This window comes from Canis lupus, chromosome 5, assembly GCF_011100685.1.
Source record: "Canis lupus familiaris isolate Mischka breed German Shepherd chromosome 5, alternate assembly UU_Cfam_GSD_1.0, whole genome shotgun sequence".
In the NCBI taxonomy this organism is placed as follows: Eukaryota; Metazoa; Chordata; class Mammalia; order Carnivora; family Canidae; genus Canis; species Canis lupus.
In genome coordinates this window covers 57,110,418-57,128,584 of record NC_049226.1, presented here as the reverse complement: position 1 = coordinate 57,128,584, position 18,167 = coordinate 57,110,418, and the positions used below count along the sequence as shown (strand labels likewise).

Genomic DNA, 18,167 nt, shown 5'->3' with positions numbered 1-18,167 from the left:
GCTAGCATGTCCACTTTTAATACAATCTGTGAGGGACACCTGGGTGGCTCAATGATCAAGTGTCTGCCTTTGGCTCAGGGCGTGATCCTAGAATCCCACATCGGACTCCCTGCATGGAGCCTGCTTCTCACTCTGCCTGTCTCTGTCTCTCTCTCATGAATAAACAAATAAAAATAAAAAAATAGTAATACAACCTGTCAGTTTCTTAAAAAGTTAAACACACACACAAACATGACCTAATCATCCTACTCTAGAAGCAAAGTATGTCTGTAAAAAAACTCTCATATGGATGTTCAAAGCAGCTTTATGTAATAGATAAAAGGGAAAACCCAAATGTCAGTCAAGAGATGAAAAAAGTCAAGAGATGAATAAAGAGCCTGGGTGGCTCAGCGGTTTAGCACCGCCTTCAGCCCAGGGCCTGATTCTGGAGACCCGGGATCCAGTCCCACATCGGGAGCCTGCTTCTGCTTCTGCCTCTGCCAGTGCCTCTGCCTCTCTCATGAATAAATAAATAAATAAAATCTTAAAAAAAAAAAAAGAGATAAAGTATAGCCCACACATATACTGGAATACTACTCCACAGTGAAATGAACCACAGCTGATTTGTGCAACATCTGCTCTACAAGCACTCAGCAAGTGCCTCCACAGGGTCAACGGCTTTATTTTTTTATTTTTATTTTTATTTTTTTTAAATTTTTTAAGGTATTTATTTATTTATGATAGTCACAGAGAGAGAGAGGCAGAGACACAGGCAGAGGGAGAAGCAGGCTCCATGCACCGGGAGCCCGACGTGGGATTCGATCCCAGGTCTCCAGGATCGCGCCCTGGGCCAAAGGCAGGTGCCAAACCGCTGTGCCATCCAGGGATCCCGGGTCAACGGCTTTAAAAAAAAAAAAAGCAAAAAAGCCTCTGTTTCATCTGGAAGAGGCCTCACGCCTCTAGAGCTGTCTGTGAATATAGTGTTGGGAGCACAGGAAGGCCAGTGGGAGGAAAGAGGGGAGAGAGTAAACTTTCTTCAAGCTGGTGATATTTATCTGACTCTCAATCCCTGGACTGAGACTTGAGTTTTGGGGGTGGTATTTACAGAGGTAAAAAAGGCACAAGACAAGCAGTTTTCAGTTGATGGGCCATTAAGTTCCAAACCAGGAGTAGGAAGGAGGTAACAGCCTGGTACTGTCAGACCACAAAGCCTTTCAATTTAGGTTAGTATGTTCTGAGCACACTGGGGAAGCCATTGAGGGGTTTTGTTCTTAACATGAAAACAGCTGGGACACCTGGGTGGCTCAGCAGCTGGACGTCTTCCTTTGACTCAGGGTGAGATCCTAGGGTCTGGGATTGGGTCCCCCATCAGGCTCCTGCGGAGAGCCTGCTTCTCCCTCTGCCTGTGTCTGCCTCTTTCTCTGTCTCTTATGAATAAATAAAATCTTAAAAAAAGAAAAAAAAAAAGGAAATAGCTCTAGTATTTGTTGTGAATGTAAAAGAAAATAGGTGTTCATCACAAAAAACTAGGTGTTCCTCATAGAAAACTAAGGGAATTAAAAAAATATAAAGGACGTAAACGTAACGTAAGCACCCTTAACTCTACCACCCTTAAGTACCTGCATCACACTCTTTGGTGTGTTTTTCTCCCTACATTCTGCACATATTCAGACAAAGCAGGCGGGCAGAGTGTACTCCTTCCCCGGTTCTTCCCTCAAACACCCACGTCCTTCCAGGTAAATGCTTCCTCGGGGCAGTCACATCCTGTCCTCCGCTCACCACAACCATGTCCAGCGACCCTGGAAGATCCTGAGGGCCTAGGGACGCCTCTTTTCTCGGGGTTGTGAGTTCCAGCCCCGCCTTGAGTACAGAGATGACTGAATGTAAGATCTTAAAGAAAAAAAGGAAAAAATTCTGAGAGCCTCGTTCTCAGCTTTGTTCTTTTTTTTTCTTCTCTGTAGATTTTTAAAATTCGACAGAGATAGAACAAGTAGGGGGAGGGGAAGAGGGAGAGGGAGAAGCCGACTTCCTGCTGAGCTGGGATTGCCGATGCGGGGCTTGACCCAGGATCCTGGGATCATGGCCTGAGTCGCAGACGTTTAACCAGCTGAGCCATCCAGGCTCCCCTCACCGCCTGACTGGTGGGCGTTCCGTTCCCTTCCCTCCGCTCCCCGGAGTTTCTCTGCCAACAACGTGCCGCCGGGCGCCCCCGGCCTCTGCCCCAGGCCCAGTCTCGGACCCAGCACCCTCCAGCACTCTCGCTTCCGCGCCAGCGGCGTCTTCCCGCCGTCACCCACCCTCTCGGATCCTCACTTGTCGCCCAGGCCCCTTCGCTGCGCCCCCTCTGCGCCGGAATCAAAGGCCCTGCGACCCCACCGCTCAGCCCCCAGAGCCTCCAAACCAACCCTCGCGCCCAGCCAATCTGCACTCCCACTCGAGGATCCTTCACGAATCCTCTTCAAAAGCTTCCAGAACTGCGACTAAACGTTCAACTTGGCAGGGCCGAGGAGAGCGACGCGCTCACGACAGACCAGGAAGCGGCCGATCCAACAGAGGTGCGGGGTCTGGGCCCGGCTCGGCCGCAGCAACGAGACCCCGAGGCCCACCGAGGCAGAGAAGGAGCGCGCGGCAACTGCGGACCCACAACCTGCGGGCGCAGCGTCCACCGCGTCACTCCCGGCGACGTCGGCGGGACGATTGAGGTGTCAAGGGCGACGGCGCGACGTCCGCGCGTCACTGCCGGCGACGGCGTCGCGGTTTCGTGACGTAGATGCCTGCGCGGGGCTCCGGGCCGACGCAGGCCCCTCTGAGGAGCTCCCGCTGCGGCCGCCCACGCCAGGAGCCGGGGTGCGCTCGCCCGAGACCCGGGCCTGGGGGCGGGGCCTCTCCCCTCCAGCGGCCGCGAGTTATGGGCCGGCGCGAGTAGGCCGCCCGGACGCCGTGCAAACGCCCACCCCGCGCGTCCCGACGCGCTACGTCGCCGACGCTACCGCCGCCGCCTTGGCGTCATGATTTCCGGGCGCCGTGGCCGCCATATTGCTCGCGCGGAAGCGCCGCGGCTGGGTGGCGGTCTCGAAGCGGTGGCGTCGCGGTCGGTGCGGCCGCTGCTATGCCGTCGTCGCCGCTGCGGGTGGCGGTGGTGTGCTCGAGCAACCAGAACCGGAGTATGGAGGCGCACAACATCCTCAGGTAGTTGGGGCCTCCGCCCTGGCCTCGCGCGCCCTGTCGGACGCCGGCTGACCGGCCGTCCTTCCGGCCCCGCCGCCCGCCCGGACCGGTGCTGGGCGGCAACGGCGGTGGTCCGGGCCCCGCTCCCTGCACGCCCGACGCCAGTAGTAGGGCTCGGGGGCTCCGGGGACGAGCGCAGCGAGGAGTGCACAGGCTCGGTCGTCTGCGGGCCCTGCGCCTGCCTGTGCGTCCCGGGAAGTTTCAGGTTTTGAGCCCAGAGGTTCCCGGGCGCGCAGACCTCCAAGCTCCCGGTAAACCCAGGGTTGGTGGTTTTGCATCTACTCCGCTCGCGTATCTGTGCACCTCAGAATAGCGCAGCTTCGGTGGGATTCCGTCCCCGGGCCGGTAAGTGAGAGATCAGGATAGGGTCTACGGCAGGCGCCGTCGTCCGGTCCCAGCTCTGCCGGAGGACGTGCACAGCTAACCTCGGGATAAAGCAAAAGCCCGAACATGGAAACGGCCTATTTTGTTTTATTTACTTCGTAAATTTGTGTATTTGCTCCTATCTACGTTTTCGAGTTTCGGGCCAAAAAAAAAAAAAAAAAAAAATGCTCTTCCTCCCAAAGCCTGCAGCTGGTAATTTCTGGACTCCATGCGAACTCAGCTTTGCGCTTCTGGTTTGTTTGTCAGTACTGACTTCTCTTTTGTGACCCTGGCATTGTACGTGTTTAATAAAAGTTTATTCCTGCTTGGTAAGTTTTCTCGTTCAAAATCACTTTGCAGACTGTGGAATTAACTATTTGTGTTTGTGTTAAAGTTTGGTGTACACGTCAACTTTGATAGGGAAGTAAAATTGAAACCGCCTTTTTTCCCAAAATTTCCACATAACATAAAGGACAGCAGTGCCGCCGTAGCAGCCTCCTGCTTACCACATTCCAATTTTCTCTCCTCAGTAACTTGGAAAACTAAATATTTCTTTTAAATATTTAGTTTTTAGTTTTAGTTTTCTAAATACCTCCTCTCATCTTTTAATGAAGGTGGAAGTGTCAGGGTTCCAGGATCTATTAAGAGTTTAATTTTTTCCTAACCTCCCACACCGGCGATTTGCTTAATGTCATTTTTTGGTTAGAGTGGGATACTTTGAACCTAACAATTCAACGTAAACGTTGTTTTTAAACAGAAACTTTAAAAAAATAATTAAACAGAAAGTTTTAAAACTGCAAACTTGCTTTAAAGCTAGAAAATGTGCTATTGTTTACAGTCATTAGAAGTTGAGTAAATTTAAGCGGGAGAATGTAAAGTTAACAACACTCCTGGAAAATAACTCAAGGAAAGTGGAAGTTTAATGTTCTCAGAAAGAGTGATCTGGAGAGCACCTCATTCTGCTGGCTCTGGCTGTGATCTTTAGTTTAAGGTCTGGCGCTATATCTGCATAACAAAGTTGAGGTGAAATCTTACAAAAGGGAAATGGTTTTTTTTAGTTCTCTGTAGCAATTTTGTTAATAGAACCAGTTCCAGAACTTGGCCGTCGGATACGTCTTTTAGACCATCACTACAAGATGACAGGTCCTTGTGTAGTTCAAAGCAGTGGCAGGTGGCCCAGCATGGATTATCCTATGGAAAAGGGGCACAGGAAAACCTCTACAGATAATCGCCAGGTAGAAATGCTTAAGTGTGCTTTTACCCATTTCACTGTGTTTCAAATTTACTTAAAAAAGAGATTCAGGGGGGATCCCTGGGTGGCGCAGCGGTTTGGCGCCTGCCTTTGGCCCAGGGCGTGATCCTGGAGACCCGGGATCGAATCCCACGTCGGGCTCCCGGTGCATGGAGCCTGCTTCTCCCTCTGCCTGTGTCTCTGCCTCTCTTTCTCTCTCTGTGACTATCATAAATAAATAAAACTTAAAAAAATATTAAAAAAAAAAAAAAAAAAAGAGATTCAGGGGACGCCTGGGTGGCTCAGCAGTTGAGCGTCTGCCTTCAGCTCAGGGAGTGATCCTGGGGTCCTGGGATTGAGTCCCACAATGGGCTCCCTGCATGGAGCCTGCTTCTCCCTTTGCCTATGTCTCTGCCTCTCTCTCTCATAAATAAATAAATAAATCTTTAAAAAAAAAGAGACTCGGAATGGAGGCAAAAGGTAAGTTTAGAGTAACCTGTGTTATTGACATCGTGAATGTGGCTATTTGGGGAGAGATTTTCCTTTGTCATAAACTAGTGTTTGTTTATAAAAAGATCTCTCCATAAACAAAATACACTGAAGATAGAGGTGATGACAGTCACAGGATCCTTGTAGCACCTTCTGGGTATCTCCTGTGTGTATATGCAGGAGGTTAAGGTGTTGTTTTGTAATTTTTTTCAAGTGATGTTATATTTTGGTTCTTATTTGGATGTATTGAGTTTGAATACATCTGTTTATATTGAGTAGCAGCAGTGGTTACAGAATCAGCACACAGTCATCCAGAGGAGTTCCGTGCAGCAATTAATTTTGTAGCCAGCCCCCCATTAGTAGGCGTTTTGGCTGTTTTTTTTACCTTTCACTCTTAAAATGTCAATATCCTGGTGCCATATAAATATAAACTTTACATAGTTATCTGATTGTTTCCTTGGATGAATTCCTGGGGGTAGACTGCTGAGTCAAAAGGTAGGCCTATTTCACATTTTCATACATTTTGCCAGACTGTCTTCCAGAAAGGTACCTAAGTATAGAATTGATGTTTTCTCAATCTGGGTATTCTTTTCTTTTCTTTTCTTTTCTTTTCTTTTCTTTTCTTTTCTTTTCTTTTCTTTTCTTTCTTTTCTTTTCTTTTCTTTCTTTTCTTTTCTTTTCTCTTTTCTTTTCTCTTTTCTTTTCTTTTCTTTTCTTTTCTTTTCTTTCTTTTTCTTTCTTTTTTTCACGCTACTAAGGCAAAAGAGGATCTCCCCCTCTTTTAGTTTTAAAGTAGTATTGAGATGCAACAACTTCTGTCATTTTCACTTTTGACAATTATTTATTGTTTTGTCTCTGTTTGGATTATTTACAGCATTTAGAAGCTTGATGATCTTTAAGAACTTGATGTGGTTTTGTCACCACATGAGACCTTATGAACATTAGGGCCTTCAAGAGGACTTTTGTGAAACAGGAAAGCTTCTGAAATGAAATATTAAAAGGAATGCAGTTAATTAAATCCACACAGGAGGTAGTTTGATTGCTGAAACCCTATTTGATATTTTATTTTTGAGCTATTGAAAATCAGCTTTGACAATTTTTCTGACAAGTCAAATACAGATTGTAACAAATGTTGGCATTTTTAGTCATAATGTTTCCTGTTTCATTTTGATCTTTTGAGGCTAAACTGTTTCAAATACCAGCCCTGGGAGTTCTTTAGGGTTTTTTGTTTTTTTGTTTTGTTTTTTTTTTTTGTTTGTTTGTTTGTTTTAATTCTTTAGGTTTTTTAGGAGAGTTTCCACAAAGGCTTCTGTTTTTGGTGTGCAGTGGATTGAGATTTCCCTTTGGAGCCAATTTTATTTTCTTGTTCAGAGTGATCTCCTGGATGTTAAGGAGCATGTTGATTTTTGGAAGTTCTTTCATGGACTTATGCATATTGCTGAACTGAGTTCACAAGTCTGTTTTCAGCCCTAAGGCACTGATTTGAGGAACATGAGCAGGGAGGCTGCAAATGAGGAAACTAGGTTGAGGGTCAGTCTCTTGAGCTGCTCTCTGCTAGGTGCTTTCTAAATACCATTTGATTTCATCCTTGCAACTTTAGGATGTCCACACTTAACACAGGTGACGAGGCAGTATTCAGAACAAGAAGCCCTGACTCCTGAATGACAGCAAGGATTTGGATATGTGGGTATCTGATTAGAATGAGTAACAGAATCGAGACTCCAGATGGGAAAAGCATCGGCTGTAAAAGGGTCAAGGGTGAGGGCAGGGCAACAGAATCAGCTATGGTCCTGTGGTTCTCCATTTTGGATAGGGCTCCCAAATCATGACCAGAGCATGTATGTAGGCCCCCAGCCACACTGGGATAGGGGCAAAATTGTCCTCTCCCAGATGGGACCAAGTCTCAGGCTGCCTGTAGTTGTGCCATAAGAGCGTACGCAGTCATGGCACTAGACCCTTCCTGGTCTTGGACCCATTCCAGAAGTCTCTTTTCCTTTACCAGGGAGAGATAGTCGGCTCTGCCCTGTAGCCTCTCTGGCTGCATCTTTACTTTGGTTCTGGGTACCCTTGAAGAAAGTAAACTAGAAGTCATTTGGAAAGGTGAGAGGATTAAAAATCATGTTTTTAAGAATGACAGAGACTGCAGAAGAAGCGCCTACAGAGGAACACATTTACCTTCCTGGGTTTTAATGGACTGCGTTGTGTTTTTGTCTTCAGGAGGCAGAACTAAAGTGAGGAGGATGGTTGGAGAAAGGTCAGTTTTTGTGCGAACATGGATTCAAAACTGAGTAGACCAAGCATGGTAACAGGTCCGACGGCTAAAACATTTCTTTCCTGCATAAAGGATCATCTTCTCTAATCTTTTATACATGAGAACAGGTGGAGTCCAAAGCAGGAAAGACAGTGCAGCAGGTTCACCCTGTTAGTAACATGTTGCTGTATAGGGTCACTTCGTGTTGGGGCAGGAGAGCAGCATATTGGTGGTGATTTGTTGCTGACCCATCCGAAGTACCAGATCTTGAGGTCCCACTCTGCTGGCACTGTGCACAGGGAAGACACTGGAGAGATAGAGCAACCAGCAGAGCAAGGTGGCCCACGAGAAGCCAAGGTTAAGGAAAAGTAGCTGTGGAGGGAGGAACGTCTAAGCAGGGGTGCTGATGGGGGGCTGGACATAAGGGTGCACTTGTCACAAGCTTGACACAGTCATCCCACCCTTAGTTCAGTTTTATTATTTTTTTTAAAAGATTTTATTTATTCATGAGAGACACAGAGAGAGAGGCAGAGACAGGCAGAGGGAGAAGCAGGCTCCATGCTGGGAACCCGATGTGGGACTCGATCCTGGGTCTCCAGGATCACGCCCTGGGCTGAAGGCGATGATAAACCGCTGAGCCACCCGGGCTGTCCAGTTGTTCAGTTTTATTGTTGACCTTGTGGGAGGATAAGAAAGGGAGATGTAAACCCTAGAACATATTTACTGAAATGTGTTTACAGCCCACATTTAGCAGGGGATGACATTAATTTTACTGGAGCACTAACATTTCAGAAGAGTTCATTTTGCAGGCTTTTGTGACTTCCGGGACAGTGACATTGCAGGCAGGCCTTCAAAGTTTGGTGGCTTCTGAGCATTTGATTTGTGTTCTGTAAATATGAGATCATCACATAGGTAGGCTGATTAGCAGTGAGTGATGTGCCTATAGGGAAGGTGACCTGGGATTGGGAGCGCATCGTGCCCTACTTAGAGACAGGGTGTGCTTTCACAGAGTTGGCAGTGGGTCTAGGATTTCAGTCTTGGCCAAAGAAGTGTATGAAATTCAATTAATAATCATATGATGGAAAATAGAAAACATAATACAATCCATGCTGTTAATTTGGATTTTTTTTTAATTTTTTTTTATTTACTTATGATAGTCACACACACACACAGAGAGAGAGAGAGGCAGAGACATAGGCAGAGGGAGAAGCAGGCTCCATGCACCGGGAGCCCGACGTGGGACCCGATCCCTGGGCCAAAGGCAGGCGCCAAACCTCTGCGCCACCCAGGGATCCCTTAATTTGGATATTAACTTGTGATTCTTTTTGGTGTTCATTTGAACATCGTCATTTTACCTTTAGCTATTGGGATAATGGTGGAAACAATTTCTCTTCCTCCAAATTTGACATTTTCTGTTATAAGTTCTTTATCTTATTTTTTTTTTTTAAGATTTTATCCATGAGAGACAGAGGTGTAGGCTGAGGGAGAAGTAGGCTCCCCTTGAGGAGCCCAATGCAGGACTCAATCCCAGGACCTTGAGATCACGACCCGAGCCAAAGGCAGACACTCAACCATTGATCCACTCAGGTGCTCCTGTGAGAAGTTCTTTATGATAGATTTTTTTGGTACTTGTGAAGACATTTGATAAACACTTGTCTGGAATAGTTGGCCTTTGAGACAAAGCCTCTTGGTCAGGAATATTTTTTTAGCCTTTAGTTCTTTTATGTAAGATCGTTGTCACACCGCTGTTGTGCTGCTCTGGCAGTTGCATCAGCTCAGAAAAAACCACGCTTCTGTTGCTAATTAGCCTTTTTGCCACTTGGGAACATTCTGTTGGGGGAAGAACAAGCCACATTGTTTTATTTTTAAATACACTTGACTGCCATTTCAGAAAGTTGAGAAGGATGGTGAGGACAGGCCACTACACCATATCTTATGGCGGGCAGCTTCCTCTGTTCAGAGTTCTACCTGTCCCTTTGGAGATCCAGCGCTCATCCCCTCGAAGGCCTTGTAAAGGATCAGCCAGGTGGAATATTGGGCTCAATTATCTTTGGGATGATCTACTTTTACAGATATGGACAGACTAGGGGATCCCTGGGTGGCGCAGCGGTTTGGCGCCTGCCTTTGGCCCAGGGCGCGATCCTGGAGACCCGGGATCGAGTCCCACGTCGGGCTCCCGGTGCATGGAGCCTGCTTCTCCCTCTGCCTGTGTCTCTGCCTCTCTCTCTCTCTCTCTGTGACTATCATAAATTAAAAAAAAAAAAAATTACAGATATGGACAGACTAAAGTGGAGAATGTTCCATTTGGACACCTAATGCAAGCGTCAGACCCTACATAAAATGTGTAGAAGAGATAGTTGGGTCTGCCAGGTGGCACTGTCCAGGCAATTCAGACTCGGGCTGCCCCAGCAGGATGGGGATGTGAGTCTCTGGTTCAGGAGCCTCCCGAGAACCCTGTGGGTAGCTTTCGGGTACCCTGTCTTCCCTACCCCAGCCTGAAACACCTTGGGGCCCTGTCCAGGGTCTGTATCATGGGGTGTGTGCTGTGAAACTCCTTGAGGTGCTCTGTCTCCTAATTCCCACTCCCTGGTCCCCTCTGCTCCTGCCCATGGCTTTCTCCATCACTGTCCTCACTGTCCTGTGTACTGGATGTTTTACCTACTTTGTCACTGCCACCTCCCCCCCCCCCCCCCTTTTCAGTTATCGAAGGACAGAAGGTTGGGTCTGGGTTGTTTTTTTTGTTTTGTTTTTTTAAGATTTTATTCATGAGAGAGAGAGGCATAGACACAGGCAGAGGGAGAAGCAGGGTTCTTTTGGGAAGCCCTATGGAGGAGATCCCAGGACCCCTGGGATCACGACCTGAACCAAAGGCAGGCTTTCAACCACTGAGCCACCAGGCGTTCCGAGTTGGGTATGTTATGATTATTATTGTATCTGTAATATGTTGAATCAAAATGAAGGATAAACCTGCCACCCCTGGGATCCCTGGGTGGCTCAGCGGTTTAACGCCTATCTTTGGCCCAGGGCGTGATCCTAGAGACCCAGGATCGAGTCCTGCGTCAGGCTCCCTGCATGGAGCCTGCTTCTCCCTCTGCCTGTGTCTCTGCCTCTCCCCACCCCCACCCCGTGTGTCTATCATGAATAAATAAATAAAATCTTAAAACAAAAACAAAAAAACCCTGCCACCCCTGAAAGTGGTGGTGGTTTTTAATGTTTGAAGCTGTAGTCATGTCCTTGGGCGGGCTTATTTCCGTGGACTCGTGGTTTCTTAGCACAGGTCCCTTCATTCCCCTGCCAGCTGAAGAGGCAGTGCTTTACATTCAGGTATTGGGTGTGTGAATGGCCCAGTGCTCTCGGAGTAAAGCTGCCCCTGAATACAGGTGAAGTGGTCGGTGGAGTTGACTTACCAGCATCCAGGATACTTGTGCTTCTGGGCACCTTTGTTTTTCCAGCAGTCACACAGTAAACTGAAAGGAGACCTGAGTTAGCAGGGTTAGAGGAAGGTCATGCTGCCGACCCTGGGTTAGTTTCAGGAGTAATTCTCTTTATCCCTCAATAATGTGCAGTTTTGTTTTGTTTTGTTTTTAACGTGCAGCTTTTATATTTCAACAGCCTTTAAGCTGCTGTAACAGTGGCAGGGTCCCAGGCAGTGGGAGAGTCTTTAGGACACCTCAGGGAAGTGGCTTGGAGTGTAAAAAGCAAGCTTCTTGTTTCAGACTGTTCTTCCAGAGTGGTGCAGACTTCGGCTCACCCCAGTGTGTTCTCTGTGGCTCTCATGGCCATGACCTGCTCTGCTGGGACAGTTTTAGGAGAATGGGACCTGCACAGAAGGAAGTGCCCTGCTGACCTTTCTTGCATGGAGGTGAGCAGGTAGTGGGTGGCTGGGCAACAGCTTGTTAACCTCCTCCGCTGTTGAGATGACCTTCGTCACAGGCTTGTTGGTGCTTTGGCAGAAAATATTTATTGTATGTAATCTGGTGAGGAAATAAGTTCAGATTTGGGGTGAAGATGGTCTGCATGGACATTCTTGGGGCACTCAAGTCGAGGTGTGCTGCATATCCGTGGTCTGTGGCTGTGATCAAGTGTCAGAAATGTTGGTTGTATTTAGGGTCATTTTAACAGTTCAGTTATACGTGGGTCTTGGTTTGCTAATCCAAAATCTCTGTTATGCTGTGTTCTTTGTCACAAGTGACTTTCTGGGGGCCTGCTTGCACAGCTCAGGCTTCTAGAGATGCAGGTACATGACTCAGTTCTTACCAACCTCAGAGGACTCAGATGAAGTGTTTAAAGAAAACGACAAGAATGCTTTTTAAGATTACTGTTTCCATGTATGCTTACTTGATGCTTTGTGTGGGTGCCAGGTGGGCAGGCGTGGAGGTGTCTTTTCCTTGGGGACACAGTGCTGCCCAGTCCCTTGAGCCACTAGAGTTGGACGTGTTTCCACTCTGCTTTTGCTGTGAATAATTGCAGGAGATTCTGGTGTATGTGGTGCTCCTCGCCTTGTTCACGTGGTCTACGATAACCTGCTGGATGGAGGGACACAACTGATTCTTGTCTTCTTTGGTTATGGTCAGGGCTGCAGTGAGCATCATCTGGGGACATTTGCAGATGCATACATGTGTCCTGTAGGATGGTCTTCCAGAGTGAAGTGTCTGTGTTGGAGGGCACAGTGATTTTTCACTTGGTGGATGTTGGCACCTTCTCCAGAAGTTCACGAGTCACATCCAGCTGCACCATTTGACTGAGGTTTTCCTTCCTTGTAAAATTGTTATTCATTTGCCATTTGCCAGATGTTGATTGTGTGCCGGCTGTGTGCTGCTATGGGTGCTAGGGACACAGCAGCGAGCAGAGGGACCACATCCCTACTGCATGGCGCTGACATGGCAGTGGGAGAGTGCTAACCCATAAACAGCCTTGGACCTTAATATGATGTGTTTCTCTTATGATGAAGGAGATTAAGCTGTTTCCTTCCCTGTGACTTTTATGTTCATACCTTTGCCTCTCTGTGGGGCTTATTCATTTTATTTTATTTTATTTATTTATTTATTTTTAAGATTTTATTTATTTATTCATGATAGTCACAGAGAGAGAGAGAGAGAGGCAGAGACACAGGCAGAGGGAGAAGCAGGCTCCATGCACCGGGAGCCCGATGTGGGATTCAATCCCGGGTCTCCAGGATCATACCCTGGGCCAAAGGCAGGCGCCAAACCGCTGCGCCACCCAGGGATCCCCTCATTTCATTTTATATGTCAGACTCTGCACTCTTGACATTTTGGGTTGGAGGACTCTCCTGTTCATCATAGGAGGTTTAGCAGCCTCCCTGGTCTCTAGATGCCAGGAGCACCTTTCATTGTGAAAACCAAATCTATCTCCAGGCATAGTCACATAAGAGTTACAGTAAAACTTAGGAAAGCGTGAGACCATTACCACCAGGGATTTCAGAGCCAGGTGAGCCTGTGGGGAGGATCGGGGCGCCAATGGAAACACATGGCCCCTTAAGTCTGTGAGGTTTGTTTTCAGATAACATTTTTTATGTCACTTAAAATGATAATGATTTATGTTGTCAGTCACAGGGGCTGCGCTTCATGCACATTCCCCTAGTTTCGTAATAGACATGTCTTTTGCTCCTTCGCTTTTCTTGGACTCCAGGTTACAAGAGTCTCCATAGCTCAGAAGCTGTCTGTTCTTAACCCTCAGGGCCGATGTGATAATGTAACAGGCTGCGGAGGTGCCCCTGTAGGCCCAATGCCCCTGGGCTCTCAGTTTGGTTTCCTGGCAAGCCCACATCACAGGACATCAGGAACTGAACTCAGGGTGCTCCTGTGGTGTCGTGTGCTGTCAAGTCTATGGGAGTTTCTTAGGAGTCACAAAATAGGGGTCCTGTGAACCTGAACCCTCTACAGAGGTCAGGGCAGTGGTCAGGTATGTTTCAGAAGAAATCTTCCCTAACCCTGCGTGTCTGTCAGTCCTCTGAGGGTCAGAGAGGTTCTAGAGAGGTGCATTGAACAAGCTGTACTCCTCACACGCCACCTTGTAACTGGGTTCACAAACCTTTTGTCTTTCTTCTGCAGTGGTTTCATCCAATTTTTGTATGATATGCTATAGGATTTTTATTTAAGATTGGCTTATTTATGGGACTCCTGGGTGGCTCAGTGGTTGAGTGTCTGCCTTTGGCTCAGGGTGTGATCCTGGGGTCTGGGGATTGAGTCCCGCATTGGGCTCCCTGCGGGGAGTCTGCTTCTCCCTCTGCCTATGTCGCTGTCTCTCTGTCTGTCGTGAATAAATAAAATCTTTTTAAAAAATTGATTTATTTATTCATGTGTGTATGCACACGAGTATTGGGAGGTGCAGAAAGGAGAGAGAGAATCTCAAGCAGACTGCACTGAGCACAGAGCCCGATGCATGACCCTGAGATCAGGAGCTGAGCTAAAACCAAGAGTCAGACATTTAACTCACTGCGCCACCCAGGCACCCCAGTATGCTACAGAATTTTTAAAAATTTGTGAATAAAATGCTTAAAGTTAAGAATATAAGAACCTGTTTGTAGTATCAACAGATACTCATTTTGTCTATATTCTGCTTCATATTCCTTGGTTTTAGAATTTTGTGTCTCAATCCAACTGTGATTTTTTTTTTCTTTCCTTCTGTGTCTTTCAGCAAACGTGGATTCAGTGTCCGGTCCTTTGGAACAGGAACTCATGTGAAGCTCCCAGGACCAGCACCTGACAAGCCAAATGTTTATGATTTCAAAACTACATACGATCAGATGTACAATGATCTCCTTAGGAAGGATAAAGAACTGTATCCCAGTGGGTTGCCCTTTTACAAACCCCTGTACTTGTCTCTGGCAGGTGTAATCTGTGGCATGTGTTGATCAGGGGTGCCTGTGACGCAGCTACATAGTGGCTGCCTCTGCATGTGCTGAGTCATGGCACACTTGATGCAAAAATGATGTTAAGGCGCGTTCAGATGTCAACGTAGAGCCCATGTTGACAAAGCCAAGGGCAGGTTCTGATGTAACAAGAAACAGGGCAGTGTAGGTGAGGAAGGCAGAGTGGAGTTGTTTTTCCCACTGCGGGGCTGCCCACCACTCTCTGCAGGTAGGTGTGTGTGCGCACACATGTGAGCACCATGTGCACTGATTCACATGTAGGCAGGCTGCTTCACACATCTCTGCCACATTTGCTACCAAAGGAAGCATGTTAGAAACAAATAATCCGAGAGAACTTGACTTCATTTCAGGAAGAGGCAAAACAGACTGGATCTGCTACTTAAGACTCATGTGAAAGAAAGGTATTTATTATTATTATTATTACTCATTTTTAGAGAGAGAGAGCTCACAAGCGGGAGGGGCAGAGGGAGAAGGAGAGAGAATCCCAAGCCGACTCCATGCTGAGTGTAGAGCCCAACACAGGGCTCAATCTCACAACCCTAAGATGACAACCTGAGCTCAAACCAAGAGTCGGACACTTAACTGCACCACCCAGGTGCCCCAAGAAAGGTATTTTTTAAAGAGATGTTTATGAGAATGACGTCCGGCTATACAGTGGTTAAGATCATTGTTGCCTGGCATTTGACCAGGATACTTCATGATCATCTGTGCTGCTTTAGAACTCTTGGGCCTTCCCTGTTACAGTGAGGGATTTCTAGTTCTCGGGATGGAGCCCAAACATACGCCAAGCAAAAGGAATATAAACACTGGAGAGAAAACTCTGCCTTCATGTTGGTGCTTTTGTAATTTTTAATAAACTACGAATGTTTTCTGTAAATCTGTAGATTACTTAGCTGGGAGTGTGACCCCAAAGGCCATTTCAAGCAAAGTATAAAAGTGGACCCTGACAGTTACCCCTGTGTTCTTCTCCCTCATCTACCATTAATTGTCAAGGGCATTGAGGTGCAGATGCCATAGCCAAACGTGTGGGGCTGGCTGCGGATTGCTGTGGGTGGTGGGTCACCTGTGGTGCACTGCGCCCAGGAGTCTAGGAGGCAGATCCGAGGTTCTCCTGGGAAGTCCTGTGTGCCTCCTTTCTCAGAAGCTGCAGAGCCTGTGCTGGGGAGAAGACCCTAAGTATTTCTGTTGAGCTGTGCTCTGGTCTCTGCATTGCAGGGCCATGTGCTGCTCACATCCTTGGGCCAAGAAGGAAGGCTGTGCTCTGGCTCACCTAGAGGCAGTGTCTCAGGCTTCTCTCCCTGAAATTCTTTGTGTTGACCACAAGCCCTCTTATCCTGGAGAAACCTGTGACCTTAACTCTGAGTTTTTCTAGCTTGGTATGAATTCTCCATGTGTTGTTAAGCTTATCTTGAGACCTCATCTGTCTTTGAAGATTCTTATTCAGCTAGCACCATTCATTTTTAAACTCTGGTACTCAACGAGAGAAACGAAAAATAACACACTTGTTCATACTCCCATATTTATTAGAAATTAGGCTTTTTGACGTTGGAGCTGACTGATCTTTTTGTTTCTAGGAGTGGGCAGCACTTAACCACATTTTAAAGAGACTGGAAAAAAGGATTTGGAGTAGGAGGGTTGATGTGTAGGTCTTAGCAGTTCTGAATGAAGGAGCAGAGTCCAGCTGCTCAGAATTCAGAATTTCCTTTGTGGGCTGACTTTGTACAGATGCATGGTCTCTCCACGAAGCATCCAGTCCAGAAGACAGCCACCCGTGTGTGCCTTTGATGCATTGTGGGGAAGGTGTGGTGGTTGGGGGGACATGGCTGTTCCTACTGTCACCAGCAGTATTTACCTCCTGAGACCCTATGTAGGAAGGTCAACTTTAGATCTCCCCTTTTGATTGTACCTTGCAAAGCTCTGGGAGAAACTCCTTTTTTGGTTTATTGACTTCACTTGGGTGGAATATCTGTCTTCTAGGAAAGGTGCTGTGCTTGGTGCTTAGCTCACCTAACTACAGCCCTGGGCCAGTAAAGAAGGGTCATCTGCTCCAGGAAGGCGTGTCACGGTGCACACTGGCAAGACTCTGGGGACAGAGGCACAAGTCTTTCATGTATGAGGGGAGCAGAGGTAGGAGGTGGTGGAGGAGGATCAGCTGTGTATTGGGGGGTCACATGTCTGGTGTTGGAGGTGCCCTGAGAACACAGGAGGGGAACACTTGACTAGCTGGGGACACATATCCAGCTGCTGGGAGGCCTGGCGTTTTGGTTGCTTCCCAGTTGGCATAAGATACAAGCAGATATGTGCAAAAAGCCAAGTCTGTAAGCTAGAATACCGGGGCTTTTGTGGAAGTGATGGTTATAACCTGAAGTGGAAAGCTAGAAAAGTATTTTAGGGTGTAAACTGCAGATAAAGCACATCCACTAAATGTTCTACTTTTTAAGGGAGAGAGTGACATGACAGGAGGAAACTAGTCGCACCTGGTTGGCGGAGCCTGGCGGTGAGGCTGAGTGATGGGGGTGGGGGGGCTGTGGTGGGGGGAAGCACTCCTGGGGCTGAGTCAGGAACTAGGATGCTGAAGGGACCCTGAGGTTATTAAGCTTTAGTAAGTTTTGGCCAGTGGTCCTATTTGTGTAAAAGCACATTATTTCTTAAAATATTTGGCTCTTTGTAGGTGGTTTTCCGTCTGCGGGCAGGGTGGGCCTCCTGCCTCAGATTCTTGACAGGTGACACTTGAGTGGCCAAGCATGGGTCTGTGGTCCCTGCAGGACCTGCCCCTGGGAGGTCTGGGGGCCAGGGATGCTAGTTGGGATGGAAACCGTGTTAAACTAACCCTAAACCAGTTAGTGAAGCTAGGCTGGGCTGGTTACCAGTTCCCTGTGAGGATTATCTACCAGTAGTACAGGGAATCCAAGTTCACCTGATTCTCCAGACAAACAGAAATGTCTGATGAGGGGAACCGTTTGTTTTTTACAGAAGAGCAGTGTTGGGGGGAATCTGTGGAGCAGGCAAAGTGCACTGTGGGCACTAGTGTATTTTACAGGGTTGTGCAGCCATGTCTATGGTAGATTTTAAGACATTTTACAATTTTATTTAAATTTTTTTTTAATTTTTTTCTATTTTTTTAATCTTTTTTTTTTTTTTTTTAAGATTTTTTATTTAGTAGAGACAGAGAGAGAGAGAGAGAGAGTCAGAGACGCAGGCAGAGGGAGAAGCAGGCTCCATGCAGGGAGCCCGATGCGGGACTCGATTCCCGGTCTCCAGGATCAGGCCCTGGGCTGAAGGCAGCGCTAAACCACTGAGCCACCCGGGCCGCCCCTAATTTTTTTCTAAAGATTTTATTTACTTGAGAGAGAGAGGCAGAGACACAGGCAGAGGGAGAAGCAGACTCCCTGTGGGGACCCCGATGGGGGACTTGATCCTAGGACCCTAGGATCACAGCCTGAGCCAAAGGGAGATGCACAACCACTAAACCACCCAGGTGTCCCTGTCCACTTTTAAAAAAAAATTCAGTTAATTAACATAGTGTATCATTAGTTTCAGAGGTAGATGTCAGTGATTCATCAGTGTATAAGACACCCAGTGCTCATCCCACCATATGCCCTCCTTAATGCCTGTCACCCAGTTACCCCATCCCCCCCACCCAGATTTTAGGACATTGTCATCCATCCCCCCATGACCCCCTGTCCCCTGGCAACTCCTGGTCTACCTTTTGTCTCAGGGTTTACCTCTCCCAA

At 47.4% G+C, this 18,167-nt stretch overlaps 1 protein-coding gene and 1 long non-coding RNA gene across 2 annotated transcripts in view; one reads left to right on the top strand and one right to left on the bottom strand.

Annotated features, from left to right (window-relative positions):
• Positions 1–1,204: 1,204 nt before the first annotated feature.
• Positions 1,205–2,657, bottom strand: LOC119872026. The gene is made up of 2 exons (XR_005359789.1): positions 2,385–2,657; positions 1,205–1,869 (listed from the first exon to the last, which is right to left on the bottom strand). It is a non-coding gene; the product is annotated as an uncharacterized LOC119872026 (long non-coding RNA).
• A 359-nt stretch (positions 2,658–3,016) lies between these two features.
• Positions 3,017–18,167, top strand: part of SSU72 (SSU72 homolog, RNA polymerase II CTD phosphatase) — a 29,451-nt gene continuing 14,300 nt past the window's right edge. Inside the window, exons 1-2 of the mRNA NM_001252325.1 lie at positions 3,017–3,168; positions 14,199–14,342. Of these exons, the coding sequence (NP_001239254.1) occupies positions 3,089–3,168; positions 14,199–14,342 (224 nt within the window). The 5' untranslated portion in view covers positions 3,017–3,088. The remainder of the gene's footprint in view (positions 3,169–14,198; positions 14,343–18,167) is intronic.